General features: G+C 42.2%; 1 protein-coding gene across 1 annotated transcript in view; it reads right to left on the bottom strand.

Moving 5' to 3' along the window:
* The window catches only part of LOC112070169 (zinc finger E-box-binding homeobox 2), a 90,274-nt gene extending 80,291 nt beyond the window's left edge, over window positions 1-9,983 (bottom strand). Inside the window, exons 1-2 of the mRNA XM_024137580.2 lie at window positions 9,797-9,983; window positions 7,952-8,108 (exon numbers count right to left, since the gene is read on the bottom strand). Coding sequence (XP_023993348.1) covers window positions 7,952-8,024 — 73 coding nt within the window. The 5' untranslated portion in view covers window positions 8,025-8,108; window positions 9,797-9,983. The remainder of the gene's footprint in view (window positions 1-7,951; window positions 8,109-9,796) is intronic.
* Between the last annotated feature and the right edge of the window lie 15,577 nt (window positions 9,984-25,560).

The raw sequence follows: 25,560 nt of genomic DNA, 5'->3' as shown, positions 1-25,560 counted from the left end.
AGAGGGCATGGCAGGAGCAGATGTAACAGTACCCAATCCCTCTACGGGCACCCAACCAGGCTTATCTTGGTGTGAGGTATAGAAATCACGTAAGAGGGAGGGGTCCAGAATGTGACGGCGGGGCACCCAACAGTGCTCCTCAGGCCCGTATCCTTCCCAGTCCATCAGGTACTGCCAGCCGCGACCCCGACGGCGCACATCCAAAAGTCGCCGGACGGTATAGGCAGGATGGTCATAGATGAGCCGAGGGGGTGGAGGAGCCGCTGCAGCAGGAGACTGGGGACTGGAGCAGACAGGTTTAATCAGGGATACATGAAAGGTAGGATGGATCCTGATAYAGGCTGGGAGTTTCAGGGGCACAGCAGAGGGGTTAATGACATGGTCAATTTCAAAGGGACCAATGAATCGGGGGGAAAGGTTCTTCGATCCCACTTTCAATGGCAGGTCCTTCGATGAGAGCCATACCTTTTGACCTGGGTGTAGACTGGAGCTGAGGCCCAGCGACYGTTGGCTTGGGACTGGGTCCTGTGAGAGGCACGAAGAAGGGCAGCCCGGGCCTTCCTCCAGGTACAGTGACAARGGCGCAGATGGTCCTGGACAGAGGGAACRGCAACCTCTTGGGCGGGGAACAAGGGGGATTGGTAACCCAGAGCACACTTGAAGGGTGACATACCTGACGAGGCGTTGGTGAGGGAGTTGTGGGCATTTTCAACCCAGGGTAGCTGAGCGCTCCAGGAGGAAGGGTTAGCAGAAGTCATGCAGCGTAGGGCAGTCGCCATCTCTTGGTTGGTCCGTTCGGTCTGGGGGTGATATCCAGAAGAAAGACTGACATTGATACCAAGAGCTGAACAGAAGGATCTCCATACCTGGGAGGTAAACTGGGGTCCTCTGTCGGAAACGATGTCAGTGGGAATTTGCATGCAGACAAWACACATGGGATACTAACAGGTCCGCAGTCTCCCTGGAGGACGGGAGCTTGGAGAGGGGAATAAAGTGAGCCACTTTGGAAACCCTGTCAATAACGGTGAGGATGACAGAGTTACCGTTAGATGGGGGAAGGCCAGGGACYAAGTCCAGAGCTATGTGTGACATGGGGCGACTCGGTATGGGAAGAGGGCGAAGCAGACCGGAAGTGGGTTTAGTGGAGGTTTTATTCCGGGCACAAACCGAACAGGCTGAGACAAACTCCCGGACATCTCACTCCATGGTGGGCCACCAAAAGRGTTGACGCAGGAAGGCAAGGGTCCAGTTCATACCAGGGTGACAGGTGAGGTGGGTAGAATGGCCCCACTGAAGAACATCAGAGCGAACACAATCTGGYACAAACAGAGCATTACTGGGACAAACAGAGCATTACTGAGCCTTGCGGATAAGGGACTCAATCTCCCAGGCGACAGTGGCAACGATGCAGGTGGATGGCACAATGGCTCCTGGCTCGGTACTCGTGTTGTCGGTGGTGAACTGGTGAGAGAGGGCATCAAGCTTGGTATTCTTCAAACCGGGGCTATAAGTGAGTGTGAAATTMAATRTACCGAAGAACAAGGCCCAGTTGGCTTTCCGAGAGTTCAGACGTTAGGCGATCTGTATGTAGGACAGGTTTTTATGGTCAGTCCACACGATGAAGGGGGGTACAGAGCCCTCCAGCCAGTGACGCCATTCTTCATGAGCCAGCTTAACTGCCAGGAGTTCCCGGGTTCCGATGTCAAAATTCCTCTCTGCAGGTGAGAGCTTACGGGAAAAGAATGCACATGGGTGGACCTTCTGATCAGAGGGGGAACGTTGAGACAGAACAGCACCTATCCCGGTGTCAGAGGTGTCCAGCTCCACAATGAACTGGAGTTCTGGGTCGGGCTGAGTAAGGACCGGAGCGGAGGTGAAGCGAAGCTTGAGTTCCAGGAATGCTGCCTCTGCCTCAGGAGTCCAGTGGAACGGAGTGGAGGTGGAGGTGAGAGTGGTGAGAGGTGCTGCCAGATGGCTGTAGTTGCGGATGAAACGTCTGTAAAAATGTGCAAACCCCAGGAAACGCTGTAGCTGCTTCAGGTTGGGGGCGCAGGCCAATCTTTGACTGCCATGACCWTGGTGGGGTCCATACGTAACTGTCCCTGTGCAATAATAMAACAAAGGAAAGACACCGAGGCAGCATGGAACTCACAGCTTTAACTTCTCTAGGGTAGGGGGCAGCATTCGGAATTTTGGATGAAATGCATGCCCAAATTAAACTGCCTGCTTCTCGGGCCCAATTGATATACATATAACTGGTAGATTTGGATCGAAAACACTCTGAAGTTTCCAAAAACTGTTAAAATAGTGTCTGTTGAGTATAACAGAACTGATTTGGCAGGCGAAAACCTGAGAAAATTCTTCAGGAAGTAGTTTTTTAATTTTTTTGTTTGTAGTTTTCTATTCAATGCCATTACAGTATCCATTGACTTAGGACTCAAATTGCAGTTTCTATGCCTTCCACTAGATGTCAACAGTCTTTAGAAATTGTTTCAGGCTTYTATTCTGAAAAATMAAGAAGTAAGAGCAGTCTSAATGAGTSGACCCTAAAGTGTCACAGAGCTTTTTCATGCGCGAGACGGAGAGAGTGCGTTTCTTGTTTACCTTTTAAATTGACGACGTTATTGTCCGGTTTAAATATTATCGATTATTTAGGCTAAAAACAACCTGAGGATTGAATATAAACATCGTTTGACACGTTTCCTCTCTTATGCGGACAAGGTGGTAGGCATTCCAGAAGTCAAATTTGGTTAACACCGTGGCATCATGGAGGGGGGCAAAAGCAGAGCTGATGAGTGGCAAGGGGTACTTGTTCTTTACTGTGATATTATTCAGCCCACGAAGTCTATGCACGGCCTCAGTGACCCATCCTTCTTCACAAAGAAAAACTCAGCACCCACCGGGGAGGAAGATGGCTTGATAAGTCCTGCAGCCAGAGAATCCTGGATGTACCTCTCCACAGCCTCTTGCTCGGGGCGAGAGAGGTTAAACAACCGGCTACTGGGGAGAGGGTCTGAGGGTCTGAAGGTCAATGGTGCAGTCGTACGGCCGATGAGGCGGCAGCGACAGGGTGTGATGCTTGCTYAACACAGGAGCTAGATCGTGATAATGGGGAGGAACTGATGACAAGTCCGGAGGTTCTAGAATGACCTTGGGCACAGACAAGGCAGAGGGGATGGCAGAATGTAGACAATTAGAGTGACAAAATGAACTCCAAGTGGTTACCTTTCAGGCGGTCCAGTCAATCTGTGGGTTGGGTAGCTTTAACCATGGATGGCAAAGAACCAGGGGAGAGTAAGGACAATCGATTATGTGGAAACTGATCTTTTCCTGGTGATTTCCAGAGAGACGCAGGATGACAGGGARGGTTCTCACAGACACGGGCGAGGAGCTTTCCATTGAGAGCGTTAGCATCGAGCGGTGAATCGAGTGGGACAGTGTCCAGGCRCAACTGGTTATTGACACCTCAGTCCAGGAAGCTCTTGTCGGTGCCCGAATCGATGAGAACAGACAGAGGAAAAGCCTGGCTCTGCCACACAAGGTTGCCTTCAAGTAGGMGTCTGGGGGAAGATGGGCAGGCGATTTGGCTAAACAGTATATCCCCCACTACTGCCGAGCCCCCTCTTTTGCTGGATGCAGGGAACAAGTGAAGACAAAGTGACCAACCTGGCCACAGTATAGGCAGTTCCTAGCGCTGATTCATCYTTGCCTCTCCTCTGGAGAGYGACYGGCCCGGCCGAGCTGCATGTGTTCAGGATCTGGAATAGCCTTGGGATGGGATGCAGTCGGAGAAGGAGGACAAGGCACTGAAGCAGATGTTATGGTGCATGCAACCCTACCTACCCTCTCCCTCCGACGCTCACGGAGACAGTTGTTGATGTGGATAGCGAGAGAGATGAGTTCATGAAGTCCATCAGGCTCATCCCTGGACACCAACTAGTCATTGAGGGTCTCCGTGAGCACATTCTGAAATGCTCCCTGAAGGGCCTCCTCATTCCAGCTGCTCTKATCAGCGAGGGCGCYAAACTCACYTGCCATCTCAACAACACTATAGGGGCATTGACGGAGYGACAGGAGTCGTTTAGCGGCATCATTACCGCAGACCGGGTGGTCGAAGACTTTCTTCATTATCTCCATGGCTCTGGAGTAGGAGTAGCAGATGGGGGACTGTCTCTCTCACACTGTCGTGAGCCAGGAGAGTGCTGCTCCATGGAGGCAGCAAATCAGAAAGGAAATCTTGGCCTGTTCGCTAGCATAAGAATAGGGCTGTTGCTCAAATAGTAGTAAGCATTGTACCAAAAAGGCTCTGCAAGCTCCGAGGTTGCCATCGTAACGGATTCGGAACGGCTCCCGGAGCGGAGAAGAATGACTTGGAACTGGTTGTGAGCTCTGGGCAAAGGGTATGCCCTGTAGGTCAGACAGGCTCTGTGAAAACTCATTGATGTGCTCCAGAAGGGTCTTTAGGGCTTGGTCATGTTGCTTGAGCAGGGCACCTTGGCCGGCGAGGGTTTGGTGGAGAGTATCAGAGTCTGCTGGMTTCATCTCTTTGGCCAGATCGTACTGTTACGCAGAGTGGAACAGGGGAACCCAAGAGCAGACTCAGACYAGGAGACTGGGATGAAGTAACCAAGGTATTTATTAAAACACAGGGGGGAAGATGGAGTGCAGGCCAGGGGAAGCTCGGGTGGGTTGCAGGAAACCAGGTGCGGAGGCTGAGACTGGAGCGAGAGGGGTTGAGACAGGGTAAGCAGGTCTGGAGGGGAATCCAAGGGAGTAGTAGAGTGGGGAATCCAGGACAGAGTAGCAGGATGACGAGACGTGGAACTGGAGACAGGGACCAGAGTCAGAGCGGCGGAACTGTAGCGGAGTGGAAAACAGCGTCAGGCAAGGAACAACAGTAACAAACGGCTAGAAGCGTAAATTGACTGAGCAGAGATTACGATCTGGCAGCGTGGAAGTGGCAGGGCTGAGTATTTGTAGAGGTATTGATTATGGAACAGGTTTCAGCTGGTGGGGATCTGCTCTTACTCCAGCACACCTGTCCCGCCCACAAAATCACACACACACACAGAGGAGAGGGAGAAAGTACTGGGGGAGTGGGGCAGGTCAAGGAGACACAGGATGAGCAGTAGAGGGCGTTTCAGGAGCAGATGTAACACAGACACATGTCTCCAGCAGCAAGGACAATGGCATGTTTGTGAGAAATGTAGCATGAATGGTACAGCAGGCACCCTGACACTGCTCACTGCTGATGATAGGAGCACACTTCCATTGAAACCCATTGTCTTGAGACAGTTATGGACCCACAGCATACTGGCCATGACAGCCATGCCTTCATTTGAATGTTGTGATAATCCTGAGATGAACCCATGTATTAAGTCTTATAACTCTGACTATATAATGTGTGCAAGACAACAACAAGACACTGCTGGTGCCTAGGCTCTTCTGATTTAATCGAACATGTCCAGTTTATTAGTGTTTGATCAGTCTTATTTATATTTACCTCACACACTTTAGTACACCAATTGTGGCTTTGAAAGCTGAAATAGTGTAAAAAAAAATAAAAAATAATAATATAATAATAATGAAAGAAGGCGAGGTTAATGGAGCGCTTTCGACAGCTGCTTCACACAACTGAACGACCCCTCACAGCTGGATGTGACGTATCGCAAAGGGGGGGGGGGGGAACTGCAACAAAGTTGTGCAGGCTGAGCATATCGAGTTGCACAGGGCCTAATGTGACCTCCGATTGTGACCAGGGAGTCACGGAGTTAAATGAGGTGGGGGGGGGGGAACATCCCAAGAGGAGAAGTATAGGCCTAACCACAAGATACTGTAGGCCTGTATGCAACAGGCCATACGGACAATTTGTAGGACTTACTCTATAAATAGTGAATTTCATTTACATAATAAATCGCATATTTCGAATATGAGGATTATGGAAAAACAAATAAACACAGATATCAACAGTTCTGGTTCTGCGTTCCTCTGCGATAATAAAATGCACGTGGTCCTCCAGACSTTATATAGCAGATATCCCTATGGGAATACTGCATCGGAGTGAAAGTTGTCCACAGGCAAAAAAAGATATTCAGACTGGCAAAAGTTCTAGTTCACAAGCAAAGGTATTTTGTAGTAGACTTTCAGTCTGAATGACTATATCCATTCTGAATAACACATATTTATTTATTTATTTATTAACACATATTTACACCAGACCACAACTGAGGGGACACATGTTTTGCTGTTGTTGCCCTACCATTAATGTCTTGCATRGACAGTATGCCTAGATGCATATTTTCAGGCAAATACAAGCGAAAAATAACAAATTGCATATTAAAATATAGACCTAGGAGGCTATGAAATTCTCCCGCAGGGAAGAAGSAATCCGTTTAAATGGGGGATGGAAACAAACATTTCCACATTAAAATGATCAATAATAAAAGTGGCCACCTGGGACAAACAACAGTAGCAGCAGTCCTCCGTTATAGCCTCTGACAAAACAATATTGTCAACATTATTTTTCTCTTCATTTTTGCCCACATTGACATTGGCTGAATGGTCTTAAAAATTTAAACAAAACCATTGCAATTCGAAAAATCACTTCTCATCTTGGTTTTTATAAAAACCGATCTGCGGTTAAAAGGAGCTGCAATACTTCCGTATCATCTTTATTGTTCAGAAACGTGCTCGACAGCAGTAAAGATCCTGAACAACATACTGAGTTCACTGAATCAATAAACAAATAAAAACTAGTAAACAAAATAAGTCGAATGAAAATGTTTGATATTAAAAAAAACTATATAATTTAAATGCAAAGATTGTTTCAAAAATACACGTTTAGCTGCAATAGTGCTATCAAACAAAATGAAAATTAAACAAACTACTGTGACATCAGTTTTACATCAAACATGTAATACCATGGGATATTAAAGTAACAAGAGATAACAAGTCAGTTCAACATTGACATGAATTAAATATAACTTTGCATAACACACATGGCTGAGGCGTCAAAAGGGATGCCCCCWCGCAAAATCCCTATCACTCCCAACACAACTCCTACACAAAAGTCAGGAGTTTTCTATATCCTCTAAACGTTGTAGGTTAACACATAACTCAAGTAACGTTTCAGAAATAGCAGAAATGCACTCGGATACTTTTGGTCAGTCTGTGAGCTTGCCTATACGAGGTGTGTTGTGTTTTGTGCTGTAGCCTTTGTGCAGCACCAGATCCGAACAAAAACTGACACATTCAGAAACTGTGTCCTATTGTCATGGCCATTTTAAGACCTTTAACTTAAGACCTTTAAGACCTTTAAGACCTTTAACTCCGAGTTGACAGACTATATATAATAACTAAGACGTGGTCTTTAAAGGCACCAAGTCACTTATGAATGGCAATTATAGCACAACACTTCACAATACCCACAACACAACACAATTCACACGACAATGAAACTGTGTTGAATTATCGTGAGATAAAGCACATTTACGTCACAATCACACAAAAGTTACCAACGCAATTCAGTTTCTACCTAATCCACAGGTTTTTCCGATTTATCCAATTCATACGAGAAGCGCTATAGGCCTACCCAAATAACGGTTTTCCTGCCTGCTAGAAAGTAGCACTCTCTCGCTGAACCGCATTCGAGCCTCATTCTGACATCCCTTTCTTACACAGTCTGCTCGAGACTTTGATGGTTTACTTTAACGCTCATAATCTCATTCAAAAGGTAAACATGAAAATGCTTTTCATAGTGATTAAGTTCAAAACTACAACAAAATGTAGTGTACTTTTACCCAACCACCCCATTCTCAGTGTCTACACTGAATATAAACTATAATCGAACTGTGAAAGGCGACAAGGCGCGGGAGGTCCCGCAAATTACTGCTGGCAAAACTTACAAATGTTCCCAAACATTCATTTTATTTAACTTAAAACATGTTCTTACCGTTCTTTCTCTGTGGGTTGGACTGTTTTCGCCTCTTACACCGGGGACCCTCTGCCATGATCTCCTGCTTCATTGATAAGAGTTTAGGCTAGATCAGATGGCTTACAGTCCGCATGGGTTCCTTCAGTCAGCAGCACAGGCAGGCTCCGGTTGATATCTAATAACCAAACAAAACGGCGACAAATGTTGGGACAAGATGACTGTATGGATCCCGTTCAACCAAAGGGGCACGAAATAAAACGTTTTAATRCACTCTAAAGTCTTCAACGAAACTCCATATGGGTTAAAGTCCAGGAGAGGGAGTTTGAACAAGACCGTACTGCGTCTGCCGTCGCCTGGTCTTTTGATGTGTCTCCTAATCGGGCAGATTGTCAATGAATCCGAGCAGAAGGAGGAGGAGGACGGACAGGCAGACACATTCAATAGCTTACAAGGATGACTGAAAGAAAGCAAGGCATACATTTCCAATAATGTCGATTATTGTATGAAACCTCAAATTAAAAGGTGGATGTTTCTGTGCAAGTTTCTAATTTAACTTATACATCAACTTCTGAGACTTGTTGATGTCTTTGATATTGAAGGTTTGTTATGGCTGTCCCTACTGTCAGTCTTAGGCAACTTTGCTGTCATCATCAAATGTATCACACTCGAGAAACATTGATTCAGTTTTAATCTATAACAAAATATATTAATAGGCCACAGCCTACTATCTGAAATCCCTTTTTTCGTCTGTCTCAATCAAGTTAAGCAAAAGTGTTCGATTCAACTAAATAGTCTCGTCTCAAAACCTGTCAGTCATTTCGAGTATATTTTACATTTTTCCAAACTGTGTTTATGAGTGTATCTGCGAAAGACCTAATCATTTTGATAGACTATACGCATGATGTAAGGATGTTGGACACATTCACCAAGACAAAAAAACGTGTCAAATGTTGCAATATGTGGGGAAATAGACTAACTTCCTCTTTATAGTAATGATATGTTCAAATGTATTTAATCTACCATTCAAACTGATTGGTAAAAATTAAAGCAGCATCAGACCCGATTTTAAATGTTGTTTCAAATGTAGGMACGTGGTGTCCGTGGAGTTTTTATTAAAAGGGTAGCGAACCGTAACAGAAGAAAACAAACACAAAAACACTCATAAACATTTACACGACAACAAACGGAAAAGCTTAATATTATACGCAGAAAAGTCAATTGAAATAGAATGATAGAAGCATAGCCTAAACGAGGGTCTTCTAGTTTAGAGACTTACATTTGGAAATGTTTGCCACCGAATCATATTGCTTTTTTTTTCACAAGGCTTTGGCATTTGCACAAGCAGTGAACACACACATAGCCTACAACACACACAACAGTGCAGATGTTAGTGGTCACTGCCCAAACCCCAGCTACACATAATATGAGCTGTCCACAAATTTAGAATGTGGATAAAAAACAGTGTCTGTTGATCTGTCTAATAGAAGGCTATACGTAAAATGAACAAATACAATGGATGGCAAACCAACGCGAATAGCCTACGCCCGTTTCTACTCGGACAYCTCAAAAGGAATAGGAACGAATAACATCGAATACAATTTGATTTCCCGGAAAGGATACAGGGAATATAGGAGAGCATCAGACCACAGTTGATGCAGGTAGGCCTATATAGCGCTCTATCCACTGCTGCAGCAGCGCGCACCTTTCTCACCTGAGCAGGTAGGCTGTCCAACTTTGATAATTGCGCAACGGCGCACGGATACCTGAAGTACCTGCATGGCAAATCTACCTCAATCACATAGATATTGACGTTTCATTCACATAAACTGATGTCAAAATAGCAATATGTTAAAATACACGTACCGGTGTCAGTGTGATCCTCTAAACAGCTGGTTGGAAGACAGAACGTCACAGAGAGARGATAAAGGGGTGCGTCGTGGATCCAAAGAAAATAACTGGTAATAAGCCTTGAAAATAGCTTGATGATGAGGGACCGTTATTCCTGATGGGCAGGTTAGGACTGGTCTCTTTCAGCCACTTCACGAAACAGACCTGGGAACGCGCACTGACGGGTTACGCCTCTTCTAATGACATTTTTTCGCTCTTTTTCTTTTCCTGCAATATAGAGGCGCGAGACATCCTTAACACGCCACCTATCTTCARGCGCAGGGATAATTGAGGAYTATGTGTGCGCGTTGTTGTGGAGAGGGAGAACGTGATCAAGTTGTTGTCTCCCATGAGATTGTATTTGKTCAGTTGTAGGCTGTGCTTTGAGTCAAATGTGAGAGGAATTACCCACGCATCAGATTTCCAATAGCGACTTCATAAAATAAACAAAACAGCAATGTATTGGAGTGAGAGAGAAGGTATTTATAATGCGGTGACAACTACTCTCCAAACTGGCATATGAAAGGAGCGCCAGGTACCTGATTGGAGCGCACAGGTAGTTTACCTGCACGCAAATGGCTGCCTTCCGGCATGTATTAAAAGGCAACACAGCGGATACCTCTGCCTTTTTATCTTGACTGAGTGAGTGTATATTCTCATTGAAATTGTTCTGTGCCATTCCACACTGTAATTTTTGTATAAAAACGAAAGAGGGAAGATGCAGCATATTTTCCTACGGGGCTGTCACTGGCATTAACGAAACACGTTACGGTAAAGGCGTAAATTATAGTCTGCAAATATGTGTATAATTCTGCAGAGTGGCTTTWTTTTAATAGTGTTAAATGTTTAGCACAGTTCGTTTTCATTTACATCATCACTTGAACATCAACATAATGTCTAGCGGAGAGTTACACCCATGGTTTGTGGTTGTTAAAGTATTCTCTGTGTCTATGCATTTTCTGCATGGATGATACGCACACCAATGAATGGAATATGATCAGTCTACTCATAGCCAACTGGATTAGACAACTGGATTAGACTGGAGATCATACCAGAACAGGAATATGGGAACTGGATAAAGATGTTATCAGGTAATTTTGAGCTCTACAGTAATCTTTTAAAGTTATTAACAATAATAACGTTGTAACGTTATTAAATGTCATAAGCATGTATATATTGTAGCCTACTTTTCATGTATTTATTAATATGGATTTGGGGACCACTTTTTCCAAGGCCTCACTATATCACAATACTTGCATGGATGCTAAAAGTAAAGTATTCTAATATGTCTGTAAATAAGCCCTGTAATATGAATCAGGGACACGTGTTAATAAACCTAAGGGTTATCTAGAAGTGCACAGAGGATACATGTTATAATCATAAAGGGTTATCTAGAGTGCACAGGGGAACGTGTTAAATAACCATAAGGGTAATCTAGAAGTGCACAGAGGATACATGTTTTAATAATCATAAGGGTTATCTAGAAGTGCACAGAGGAACATGTTTAATAATCATAAGGGTTATCTAGAAGTGCACAGAGGAACGTGTTAAATAATCATAAGGGTTATCTAAGAAGTGCACAGAGGACACGTGTTAATAATCATAAGGGTTATCTAGAAGTGCACAGAGGACACGTGTTTAATAATCATAAGGTTATCTAGAGGTGCACAGAGGACACGTGTTTAATAATCATAAGGGTTATCTAGAAGTGCACAGAGGACACGTGTTAAATAATCATAAGGGTTATCTAGAAGTGCACAGAGGACACGTGTTAATAAACATAAGGGTTATCTAGAAGTGCACAGAAGAACGTGTTAAATAATCATAAGGGTTATCTAGAAGTGCACAGAGGACACGTGTTAATAATCATAAGGGTATCTAGAGGTGCACAGAGAACGTGTTAAATAACCATAAGGGTTATCTAAGGTGCACAGAGGAACGATGTTAAATAATCATAAGGGTTATCTAGAGTGCACAGAGGACACGTGTTAAATAATCATAAGGGTTATCTAGAAGTGCACAGAGGACACGTGTTAATAATCATAAGGGTTATCTAGAAGTGCACAGAGGATACGTGTTAATAACCATAAGGTTATCTAGAAGTGCACAGAGGACACGTGTTTAATAATCATAAGGTTATCTAGAAGTGCACAGAGGATACGTGTTAATAACCATAAGGGTTATCTAGAAGTGCACAGAGGAACGTGTTAAATAACATAGGGTATCTAGAAGTGCACAGAGGACATGTTTAATAATCATAAGGGTTATCTAGAAGTGCACAGAGGACACGTGTTAAATAATCATAAGGGTTATCTAGAAGTGCACAGAGGACACGTGTTTAATAATCATAAGGGTTATCTAGAAGTGCACAGAGGACACGTGTTTAATAACCATAAGGGTTATCTAGAGTGCACAGGGACACGTGTTAATAATCATAAGGGTTATCTAGAAGTGCACAGAGGACACGTGTTAAATAATCATAAGGGTTATCTAGAAGTGCACAGAGGACACGTGTTAAATAAAATGGTTATTCTAGAAGTGCACAGAGGATACGTGTTCAATTCATAAGGTATCTAGAAGTGCACGAGACACGTTAAATAATCATAAAGGGTTATCTAGAGGTGCACAGAGGATCACGTGTTAAATAACCATAAGGGTTATCTAGAGGTGCACAGAGGACACGTGTTAAATAATCATAAGGGTTATCTAGAAGTGCACGAGGAACGTGTTAAATATCATAAGGGTTATCTAGAAGTGCACAGAGGACACGTGTTAATATCATAAGGGTTATCTAGAAGTGCACAGAGGACACGTGTTTATAATCATAAGGGTTATCTAGAAGTGCACAGAGAACGTGTTAAATAACATAAGGGTTATCTAGAAGTGCACAGAGGACACGTGTTTAATAACTAAAGGGTTATCTAGAAGTGCACAGAGGAACGTGTTAAATAATCATAAGGGTTATCTAGAAGTGCACAGAGGACGTGTTAAATAATCATAAGGGTTATCTAGAAGTGCAAGAGGACTGTTTAATAACCATAAGGGTTATCTAGAAGTGCACAGAGGACACGTGTTAAATAACCATAAGGGTTATCTAGAAGTGCACAGAGGAACGTGTTTAAATATCATAGGGTTATCTAGAAGTGCACAGAGGAACGTGTTTAAATAATCATAAGGGTTATTAGAAGTGCACAGAGGACACGTGTTTAATAACCATAAGGGTTTCTAGAAGTGCACAGAGGAACGTGTTAAATAATCATAAGGGTTATCTAGAAGTGCCAGGAACCGTGTTTAATATCAAAGGGTTATCAGAAGTGCACAGAGGAACGTGTTTAATAATCATAAGGGTTATTTCTAGAAGTGCACAGAGGAACGTGTTTATAATCATAAGGGTTATTAGAATGCACAGAGGAACGTGTTAAATAACCATAAGGGTTATCTAGAAGTGCACAGAGGAACGTGTTAATATCATAAGGGTTATCTAGAAGTGCACAGAGGACAGTGTTAATAACCATAAGGTTATCTAGAAGTGCACAGAGGAACGTGTTAAAAAATCATAAGGGTTATCTAGAAGTGCACAGAGGAACTGTTTAATACATAAGGTTATCTAGAAGTGCACAGAGGACACGTGTTAAATAATCATAAGGGTTATCTAGAAGTGCACAGAAGGACACGTGTTAATATCATAAGGGTTATTAGAAGTGCACAGAGGACACGTGTTAATAATCATAAGGGTTATCTAGAGTGCACAGAGGACACGTGTTAAATACATAAGGGTTATCTAGAAGTGCACAGAGGAACGTGTTAAATAACCATAAGGGTTATCTAGAAGTGCACAGAGGAACGTGTTAAATACATAAGGGTTATCTAGAAGTGCACAGAGGACAAGTGTTAAATAACCATAAGGGTTATTCTAGAAGTGCACAGAGGAACGTGTTAATAATACATAAGGGTTATTCTAGAAGTGCACAGAGGAACGTGTTAAATACCATAAGGGTTTTTAGAGTGCACAGAGGAACGTGTTAAATAACATAAGGGTTATCTAGAAGTGCACAGAGGAACGTGTTAAATAACCATAAGGGTTATCTAGAAGTGCACAGAGGAACGTTAAATAATCATAAGGGTATTCTAGAAGTGCACAGAGGACACGTGTTAATAAACCATAAGGGTTATCTAGAAGTGCACAGAGGAACGTGTTAATAATCATAGGTATCTAGAAGTGCACAGAGGACACGTGTTAAATAACATAAGGGTATCTAGAAGTGCACAGAGGAACGTGTTAAATAACAAAGGTTATTAGAAGTGCACAGAGGACACGTGTTAATAATCATAAGGTTATCTAGAGAGCACAGAGGACCGTGTTAAATAACTCATAGGGTTATCTGAAGGTGCACAGAGGACACGTGTTAAATAACCATAAGGGTTATCTAGAAGTGCACAGAGGACACGTTTTTAATAACCATAAGGTTATCTTAAGAAGTGCACAGAGGAACGTGTTAAAAACATAAGGGTTATCTAGAGTGCACAGAGGAACGTGTTAATAATCATAAGGGTTATCTAGAAGTGCACAGAAGAGACACGTGTTAATATCATAAGGGTTATCTAGAAGTGCACAGAGGACACGTGTTAAATAACATAAGGGTTATCTAGAAGTGCAGGAGACGTGTTAATAATCATAGGTATCTAGAAGTGCACAGAGGCACGTGTTAATAACCATAAGGGTTTTCTAGAAGTCACAGAGGACACGTGTTTAAATAACCATAAGGGTTATTTAGAAGTGCACAGAGGAACGTGTTAAATAACCATAAGGTTATTTAGAGGGCACAGAGGCACGTGTTAAATAACCATAAGGGTTATTCTAGAAGTGCACAGAGGAACGTGTTAAATACAATAAGGGTATCTAGAAGTGCACAGAGGACGTGTTAAATAATCATAAGGTTATCTAGAAGTGCACAGAGGACACCGTGTTAAAATAATCATAAGGGTTATCTAGAAGTGCACAGAGGAACGTGTTAATAACCATAAGGTTATTTAGAAGTGCACAGAGGAACTGTGTTAAATAATCATAGGGTTATCTAGAGTGCACAGAGGACACGTGTTAATAACCATAAGGTTATTAGAAGTGCACAGGACACGTGTTAAATAATCATAAGGGTTATCTAGAAGTGCACAGAGGACACGTGTTAAATAAACATAAGGGTTATCTAGAGTGCACAGAGGAACGTGTTTAAATACCATAAGGGTTATCTAGAAGTGCACAGAGGAACGTGTTAATAACATAAGGGTTATCTAGAAGTGCACAGAGGATCGTGTTAAAATCATAAGGGTTATCTAGAAGTGCACAGAGACACGTGTTAATAACCATAAGGGTTATCTAGAAGTGCACAGAGGACACGTTGTTAAATAACCATAAGGGTTATTAGAGTGCACAGAGGACACGTGTTAAATAACCTAAGGTTATCTAGAAGTGCACAGAGACACGTGTTAAATATCATAAGGGCTATCTAGAAGTGCACAGAGGACACGTGTAAATAATCATAAGGGTTATCTAGAAGTGCACAGAGGACACGTGTTAATAAACATAAGGTTATCTAGAGTGCACAGAGGACACGTGTTAATAATCATAAGGGTTATCTAGAGTGCACAGAGGACACGTTGTTAATAACCATAAGGGTTATCTAGAAGTGCACAGAGGACACGTGTTAAATAACCATAAGGGTTATCTTAGAAGTGCACAGAGAGACGTGTTAAATAACATCATAAGGGTTATTTAAAGGCACAGAGGACACGTGTTAAATAATACTAAGGGTTATTAGAGTGCACAGAGGAACGTGTTAATAACCCTAAGGTTATCTAGAATGCACAGAGGACACGTGTTTAAATAACATAAGGTTATCTAGAAGTGCACAGAGGACACGTGTTAATAATCATAAGGGTATCTAGAAGTGCACAGAGGAAGTGTTAATAACCTAAGGGTTATCTAGAAGTGCCAAGAGAACGTGTTAATAACATAAGGTTATCTAGAAGTGCACAGAGGAACGTGTTAATTCATAAGGATTTATTAGAAGTGCACAGAGGACACGTGTTAAATAACATAAGGTTATCTAGAAGTGCACAGAGGACACGTGTTAAATAACCATAAGGGTTATCTAGAAGTGCACAGAGGTAGTGTTAAATAACCATAAGGGTTATCTTAGAAGTGCACAGAGCATACGTGTTAAATAATCATAAGGGTTATCTTAGAAGTGCACAGAGGAAAACGTGTTAAATAATAGAGGTTATCTAGAGTGCACAGAGGACTACGTGTTAAATATCATAAGGTTATCTAGAAGGCACAGAGGACACGTGTTAATAATCATAAGGGTTATCTAGAAGTGCACAGAGGACACGTGTTAAATAACCATAAGGGTTATCATAAGTGCACAGAGGATACGTGTTTAATAATTCATAAGGGCTATCTAGAAGTGCACAGAGGACCAGTGTTAATAAACATAAGGGTTATCTAGAAGTGCACAGAGGAACGTGTTAAATAACATAAGGGTTATCTAGAAGTGCACAGAGGACACGTGTTTAAAATAACCATAAGGGTTATTTAGAGTGCACAGAGGACTACGTGTTAAATAATCATAAGGGTTATCTAGAAGTGCAACAGAGGACACGTGTTAATAACATAAAGGTTATTAGAGTGCACAGAGACACGTGTTAAATAATCATAAGGTTATCTAGAAGTGCACAGAGACACGTGTTAAAATAACCTAAGGGTTATCTGGAGAAGTGCACAGAGGACTACGTGTGTTAAATAACCATAAGGGTTATCAGAAGTGCACAGAGGACATGTTAAATAACCATTAAGGGTTATCTAGAAGTGACAGAGGAACGTGTTAAATAATCATAAGGTTATTAGAAGTGCACAGAGGAACGTGTAAATAATCATAAGGGTTATCTAGAATGCACAGAGGATACGTTTTAAATAATCATAGGGTTATCTAGAAGTGCCAGAGGCATACGTGTTAAATAAATAAGGTTATCTAAGTGCACAGAGGACACGTGTTAAATAACCATAAGGGTTATCTAGAAGTGCACAGGGATACGTGTTAATAACATCATAGGGCTATTTAGAAGTGCACAGAGGACACGTGTTAAATAAATAAGGGTTATCTAGAAGCACAGAGGACTACGTGTTAATAATATAAGGGTTATTAGAAGTGCACAAGAGACACTGTTTAATAACCATAAGGGTTATCTAGAAGTGCACAGAGGAACGTGTTAAATAACCATAAGGTTATTGAAGTGCACAGAGAACGCTTTTAAATAACCATAAGGGTTATCTAAAGTGCACAGGGACACGTGTTAAATAATCATAAGGGTTATCTAAGAGTGCACAGAGGACACGTGTTAAATAACCATAAGGTTATCTAGAAGTGCACAGAGGACACGTGTTTAATAATCATAAGGTTCTCCCGCGGGTACGCAAGTGGTCTAGGCACTGCATCGCAGTGCTAGCTGCGCCACCAGAGTACTCTGGGTTCGCCCCAGGCTCTGTCCGCCGGGCACCGGGGATCCGTGGACACGCACAATGCATGTTCGGTTAGGAGGGTTTGCGCGTAGGGAATCCTTGTCTCAGTATGTAAAAATTTAATAAAATGTATGCCACTTACTGTAAGTCGCTCTGGATAGAGCGTCTGCTAAATGACTAAAGTTAAATGTAAATGTTATCTAGAGGTGCACAGAGGACACATGTTTAATAACCATAAGGTTATCTCAGAATGCACAGAGGACACGTGTTTAATAATCATAAGGGTTATCTTAGAAGTGCACAGAGGACATGTGTTAAATAATCCATAGGGTTATCTAGAAGTGCACAGAGGACACATGTTTAATAACCATAAGGGTTATCTAGAAAATGCACAGAGACACGTGTTAATAATCATAAGGGTTATCTAGAAGTGCACAGAGGACACGTGTTAAATAATATAAGGTTAACTAGAAGTGCACAGAGGACATGTGTTAATAACCATAAGGGTTATCTAGAAGTTACAGAGACATGTGTTTAATAACCATAAGGGCTATCTAGAAGTGCACAGAGGACACGTGTTTAATAATCATAAGGGTTATCTAGAGGTGCACAGAGGACACGTGTTAAATAACCATAAGGGTTATCTAGAAGTGCACAGAGGACACATGTTTAATAACCATAAGGGTTATCTAGAAGTGCACAGAAGACACGTGTTAATAATCATAAGGTTATCTAGAAGTGCACAGAGGACACGTGTTTAATAATCATAAGGGTTATCTAGAAATGCACAGAGGACACGTGTTAAATAACCATAAGGGTTATCTAGAAGTGCACAGAGGACACGTGTTTTAATAACCATAAGGGTTATCTAGAAGTGCACAGAGGACAGTGTTTAAATAACCATAAGGGTTCTCTAGAAGTGCACAGAGGACACGTGTTAATTAACCATAAGGGTTATCTAGAAGTACACAGAGGATACGTGTTTAAAGTAACTCTCTCTTGTTGGTGTCTCTGTTGGTTCTTCAAATGACATAACATTTTATTAGACTTCGATGCCCGAGTGCCGCTCTTTATGATCAAGACATCTTTACGACATCTACTGTTAGTAGGGCATCCTCTCGTCTCTTCTAGAAGAAAAGCGCTTTAAGAACATTTGTCCTGACTCCGAGTTTGACCAAGTAATATATATATATATCATAGTTCCGTAAATGCCTAAATCCTCTAATTAGCTTTTGATCATGAAGAATTGTATATACTGCCATTATATAAATGACATTCCACCCACTGGGCACACACTGAAATTACGTTGAACCAATGTGGAATAAGGCTGAGTTTGACGTCTCTGCCCAGCGGGCACTATACGTGGTTGATTTGGAAAATGGACCCAACATTTCTTTTGAAACCATACTTACTGTCACGCCCTGTGCCTTAGTTATTTTGTTTTCTTTATTATTTTAGTTAGGTCAGGGGTGACATGGGGTATGTAGGTGTTTTTGTCATGTCTAGGGGTTTTGTGTTATGGGGTTTTCCTAGTTTAGTTGTTTGTATGTCTATGGCTGCCTAGATTGGTTCTCAATTAGAGGCAGCTGTTTATTCATTGTGTCTGATTGGGAACCATATTTAGGCAGCCATATTCATTGGGTATGTCGTGGTTGATTGTCTATGTCATTACGTAAGTTGCCTGTGTCTGCACTTGTCGTAGTATAGCTTCACCGGTCGTTTGTTGTTTTGTAAGTCTGTTTAAGTATTCTTCGTTACGTTATAATAAATAGAAGATGTATTTATACACGCTGCGCCTTGGTCCTCCTCTCTACAAGTTACGACGATCGTGACACTTACCTCAATGTGATTAAACAGTTTGTTGAAAAAATGTATCTGCAGTTTTATGAAAAAGTTTGGATTTATAAAAAAAGTACATTTATCTGAACTTTTGTCCCTGCTAGTAGATGGCTTTTGGGGAGAAAATAAAAATAGAAAAATATAATATATATTTTATAATATGAGATGTATAAAGCTGTGGCAATTTTGGTGTGGCCCATAGATCTATGTGTTTAAAACCACCTGTTAAGTTCTAGGAACAACAAAAGAGAAGTGACAGTGTCAGTCACCTCAAAAACCTGAGGAGAGGGTTGTCATGCCCTGCACACACACACACACACACACACACACACACACACACACACACACACACACACACACACACACACACACCACACACACACACACCACAAAGATAGAAACCTAATGTTGCTCAAGAGGTCTTATTGCAACACAGGAGGGATACGGTTGAGGGAGTAGATTAGAGTCAAATAGAGAACTTTCTACTGTAGTGGGCTAAATCAGGATCACACACAGTGTTTCTTGGTAGTCTTAAACACATCTACTTTGAAACAAAAGTATACACCTCACACACATGGTTATGGTCTTAAAAAAGAAGACTCCTGTATGACGTCAGATATAGAGTTGACATTGTTTACATTTTGAGTTTGCATCCCAAAATTWGACTTTATATTCAGTACCAGTCAAAAGTTTGGACACACCTACRCATTCAAGGGATTTTCTTTATTTGTACTATTTTCTACATTGTAGAATAATAGTGAAGACATTAAAACTATGAAATAACTCACATGGAATCATGTAGTGTTAATAAACAAATCAAAATATATTTGAGATTCTTCAAAGTWGATTTTTGCWCACTCTTGGCATTCTCTCAACCAGCTTCCATTCACCTGGAATGCATATCTATTCAAGTTAATTTGTGGAATTTCTTTCCTTCTTTATGTGTTTGAGCCAATCAGTTTTGTTGTGACAATGTAGGGGTTGTATACAGAAGATAGCCCTATTTGGTAAAAGACCAAGTCCATATTATGGCACGAACAGCTCAAATGCCTCTCTACAGTCAAATAAACTTCTCCCACTTTGATTATTTTGAACAATGTGGTAAAGCAAGATTTACTCACCTTATGTTTTCCACTCTTTTGTGGATTATATGTAAATTGAACTTGTCACCTCAAAATACCAGTAACACATTGAACACCCACAGGGCAGTTCTCTCTGATGTGGTTTGGCATCGGAATGTTGCCCACTGGCATCCAACAAAAAACAACTTCAATCAACAACAAAACTAATTTAGTCTGATATCCTTGCCTTTTGCAGTTTGCTATGCAACTATCACCATTGAAGTTTATGGACAATGAATCCAGTTTTTTTATATTGACATAATGTACTCAATATCCCACTGGCCCCCCACTCCTCTGCTCACGAGGACTGTGTGCTCTCATTRGCCATGCCCTACGTGAGAAAGTCATTTAAGCAAGTCAACCCTCGCAAGGTTGCTGGCCCAGACAGCATCTCAAGCCGTGTCCTCAGAGCAGGTGCAGACCAGTTGGATGGAGTGTTTCCAGACAGTTTCAGTCTCTATGTATCCCAGTCTGTTGTCCCCACTTGCTTCAAGATGTCTACGATTGTTCCTGTATCCAAGAAAGCAAAGGTAACTAAACAAAATGACTATCACCCTGTAGCACTCATTTCTTACTCATGAAATGCTTTGAGAGGCATTTATTAAAGATACATATACACTTCCACCTTACCTGATACCCTAGACCCACTGCAATTTGATATACTGGCCCAACAGATCCATGGAAGACAGTTGGCCATACCACCTGCACAAGAATAATACACACACCAAAAGTATCTGGACACCCCTGTTGAACATCTCATTCCAAATGGGATGAAATATGGAGTTAGGCACTCTCTGGAAGGCTTTCCGCTAGATGTTGGAACATTTCTGTGGGAATTGATTCATTCAGCACAAGAGCATTAGTGAGCTCGGGCACTGATGTTGGCCGATTTTTCGTGCTCGCAGTCGGCCCAATTTACCTATAGGCGTTCGATGGTTGAGGTCAGGCTCTGGCAGGCCAGTCAAGTTCTTCCACAGCTCTCGACAAACCACTTCTGTATGGACCTCGCTTTGTGCATGGGCATTGTCATGCTAAAACAAGAAAAGCCTTCCCCAAACTATTGCCACTAAAGTTGAAGCACAGAATTGTCTGATGTAACTGAAATTTCTAAAATGTCATTAAGATTTCCCTTCACTGGAACTAAGTGCCTAGCCCAAACCATGAAAAACAGCCCAGTCCATTATTCTCCCTCCACCAAATTGGACATTGCACTATGTATTCGGGAGTAGTGATTTTTATGCGCTACTCGCTTCATCACTCAGCGGGCCGTTCTGTAGCTTGTGTGGCCTATCTTTGTTTGCAAGCCCGCTTGAAGCACTTGTTGACAGCCCACTCTCTCACACAATAATATCATATAGATCGCACTATAGCAGATTGACTCCTCTGCTAGCTCTCTCGCAGACGGCGGAGAGCGACTATTAGGCAAATGACTTGGTGGAAACATGGCTATACGCTAAGTCGAAAGCAAGCGAGACTACTTCAGGCTTAAGACCATTCTGTCCAAAAGGTCTCAACCAGCTTCTACTTCAACACTAGCTCGAGACATGGTCGTATAAACAATAAATCAAATGGTTACCCAGACTAGTTACCACTGGTCTATGGAGGAACTTTACCATTGCTACGTGTGCGAACAGCAAATTTTTCTGGGCAGATAGACGACCAGTCCTCTAAATGCTTATAGTGCTGTGGGGCTGATAACATGACAAGGTCTTCTCATTGAGAACCTCCCTATGTGATGACATACAAGTTAAAATCTACACATTCGCGTTTGTTCGTATCTACTGCCACATAACACGCAGCTCAGCCCTACTAAGCCAGCAATATACACCCTCACGAGTCCTCACAAGGTCACGGCGCCGTGGATCTAGAAAGCGCCTTCTTTATTGGTCAAACTCCGCGCAGCCCTCTGCTGAGATCACTCGCGTATCTGGCGCTGACCCATGAGCGAGATGTGGAAGTACCCATTTCTGTGCTATACCACCATACTCTACCCCCTAACAACTAGCCTCCATCTACATTCACTATCAGTGATGAGCATGCGGCCCCACAGTGTTTGCCAGTGCTTTTTCACAAACCCCCTCCTGTACTCGTCCCTGTCATTTGTACCGATGACGTGCGTTTGTAGCTCTGTCACACCAGACATATCTCTACCAATCTGTCTAATTCAGTGCAAATTTGTCGTGAGCGAAGCACAAAAAACAAGAGGTGGGCATAGTTAAGTGTGCTCACCTGAGCAACGTCTGTCAGGCCGTTGAGCGCAGACTACAGATAAAGTCTATCTAAAAACCCAAACATCGTTCTCCGAACACAACACGCACATATAAGCTATTCCTATTCTAAGGCCCATGGTATGTCACAATAACAATTTGATTTGATTGATTTGTAGCCTATTTTAACTCAAATAGCAACACAGAATCAGCATAGTCGACAGCAACATGCGAACATTGCGATGATGTGATGAGAGTCCCTTGGGCAGAGAAGCATCAGCAAGTAGGTCATCTCTAAGCTAGATCTCACACCAGGACTGCATGCAGAGAGCATCTATAGTCTCCCATCCAGCAGCACTCGGATCGAGCTCTCAGAAATATTAGATGTACATCTATGAACACGCTATATACTAAAGACTGTATTTTGTCGTAGCGTCTGATTGCACAGTACGCATTTCTGACAGAAGGCTAGTACTATAATAATCAGTCTACCGGATCTATATCCCCTAAATACCGTGCACCAACACACTTCAACAACGTATAGCAATTAGTGATCATTTTCATTTTCCAGAGTGCTCTATCCTGTCGGCAATTTACCAGTCCTCCCGTACCTTTCTGTACCCCTCTTCTACTTGACACCCGCCTGCACACAAATTCGTAGGTACAATGCTTCCACAGAGATCAACGAGGTTAAAGATAGCGTGAGGTGCATGGGGCTGGCCACGAAAGCGCCACCAACTTCATGACCAAGGTTCATCACCCGACACCGAGACACCTGAGCCTCATCATCGCAAGGAAGCGAATCTACTAGACCCACCCTAGCTAATCCCACAGGCTACCATGCCCAAAGATATCCCTCACTATGTGACGGAAAGGACCATACCAGCCATCTGACTCATCGCCGTCCTAGGACCTTCTCAACAGCGCGCTGTTGTGGCGAACCAGCAGATTTATATGAGCAGCAGAGAGACCTAATATTGGAGGCACCGAGAGTGCATCAGCGTAACTGAAGAGTGTCTTCCATGTCTACATCGATGGAGAAACTGAAATCTTGTGTTATTGTGAGCTGCATTCTATCTCGAGCAATTATCTCTACGCGAGGATTTGACCTCATCATCCTTCCCACCTTCTATAGGCTGATACGGTGCCATGCCTCTGTACTTGAGTACAGACAATGCTGAGAGTACCACACCGGTTGAACTAGGATCTTCCTTATTAAACCTAATAATCTAGAAAACTTGCAAGTAGAGTCTTGAGAAATCTAGTCGTGGTCAACATCATGAAAGACGCATTAATGTCTAGGTGGTTCAGTTCAATACACACATTACCTACATAGTTGAAAAAACGAAATTTTACGCGTCAGTAACCTCACATGCACCAACTCTATTTGGCTGTAAAATAAAATGCAAGATGCACTTGTTTTTATCTATGCCTTCACGATTTCTAAACTGATAGATTGAAAGTTATTACATTTATACAGAGTTGAGCCACTCGAATATTACTCCCTTATCATACACACCTCAATATCAAGCATTGAGAACATCATAGCATAACCTTGTTGTACTATAGCAATTGACACCGGATTCTTAACCACGCTGCGCAATCTCTAATTCTCTAGACAAAAAATCTTTATACTTTATGAATGCATGAGGAACATTATAGAAGAGCAAATTGAACTAACATTCACACCCCTCTTATGCGCCACTTGCCGGGATACAGATGCAACTGACAGTTATCAAGGTCCAGTATTAGCCTAAGTGGCTCTTTCATCACCAACGGCCACCTGGTACACCATAACTTAGTTTCCACTACGCTTCTCACTCAATACACTGAATGTGAGTACTGGTAACCACTCACTCATCATCTCCAGAACATGCAGATACTATTAATTGCATCAGTTCATTAACTATAGTGCAAGATACATCGCATGCTCTATTCTTGAGTACAAATTAGCTAGCTTGACCTCATTGTATTGTACTTTAGGTGTGCAATGAGCTTTTATATGAACTTGTTTATTATCTCTCTGTGTTATCCTGTTATATGATATAAGTGCTCACCATTTCCTGATGTAGTCAAATTCCATGAATTGTGGTAGCATAGGACAGAACAAGTGTTATTATATACAGAGTATAATGTACGCACTTTTCGTGAGACAATAGTGTATATACATCTGACTAGCTGTGATTTTCAGTGGTTTTTGCTATTTCTAGAGGTAATAGGGCGTCATCAGTTCATAATTGATAGCTGCTTTATGTTTATATTCAGGTTAATTTATTTCGTTTTATTTAACCCAGTGTATTATGTCTGATGTTGAGAGGATAACAAGGTTGCCTCCAGTTACACAACCAGGCTTGCGACCTTGGTGCGACGAATGAGAGATCATCAAGCAGAATCGAACCAGAGACATCAGCCACGCAGGATTTGTATCATTCATATGCTCACAAAGCATGCAAGTTTCTTACCTTGAAACACGTGTCAACACTATCCCTCGCAGTCGTAAATGCTTGAGTCACAATTGTCCTTCTGATCAATCTACATTCCTCATATTATCTCGTCTCCCGCCTCGCAAATTCCATTATGGTATCGTTGTTTATTGAGAGAGATCAGTTGTGTCATATTTCGTATGTGAGCTGCGACCTGTGAGCGTTTAGGCTACATGTGCAGTCTCGTTGACAAATATATAACATACACACGACCAGAGATATCATCATCCTCTCAACTCAATTGAGCAAGAAAACCCTGCAGCCTGCTGTTCTTGATACACTCAAACCGGTGTGCCTGGGCATGGGCCATTATCACATACTGTTCAAGCCACTTTAATTACTTCCCCATTACAAAAAGCTACTTGTTGGTTAGTACAATATTGCTTCTTGCTCCTACATCAAGAAGCGCCTTCGCGTCTGGAATGAGCGACACTACCTGCATACAACACAAATCCTCCGCAACTGTAGCTAAAGTCTGCAGGAATTGAACACAAGAGAAGGCTCGAATTACTCAAAATCACAACACTGGATGTTTCTTAATTTGAACCTGTCTCCATTCCACTATCATCACAGT

Source organism: Salvelinus sp. IW2-2015, unplaced genomic scaffold (genome assembly GCF_002910315.2).
Source record: "Salvelinus sp. IW2-2015 unplaced genomic scaffold, ASM291031v2 Un_scaffold1248, whole genome shotgun sequence".
Lineage (NCBI taxonomy): Eukaryota > Metazoa > Chordata > Actinopteri > Salmoniformes > Salmonidae > Salvelinus > Salvelinus sp. IW2-2015.
The sequence above is the reverse complement of the archived record's forward strand: the minus strand, read 5'-3'. Positions and strand labels throughout refer to the sequence as shown.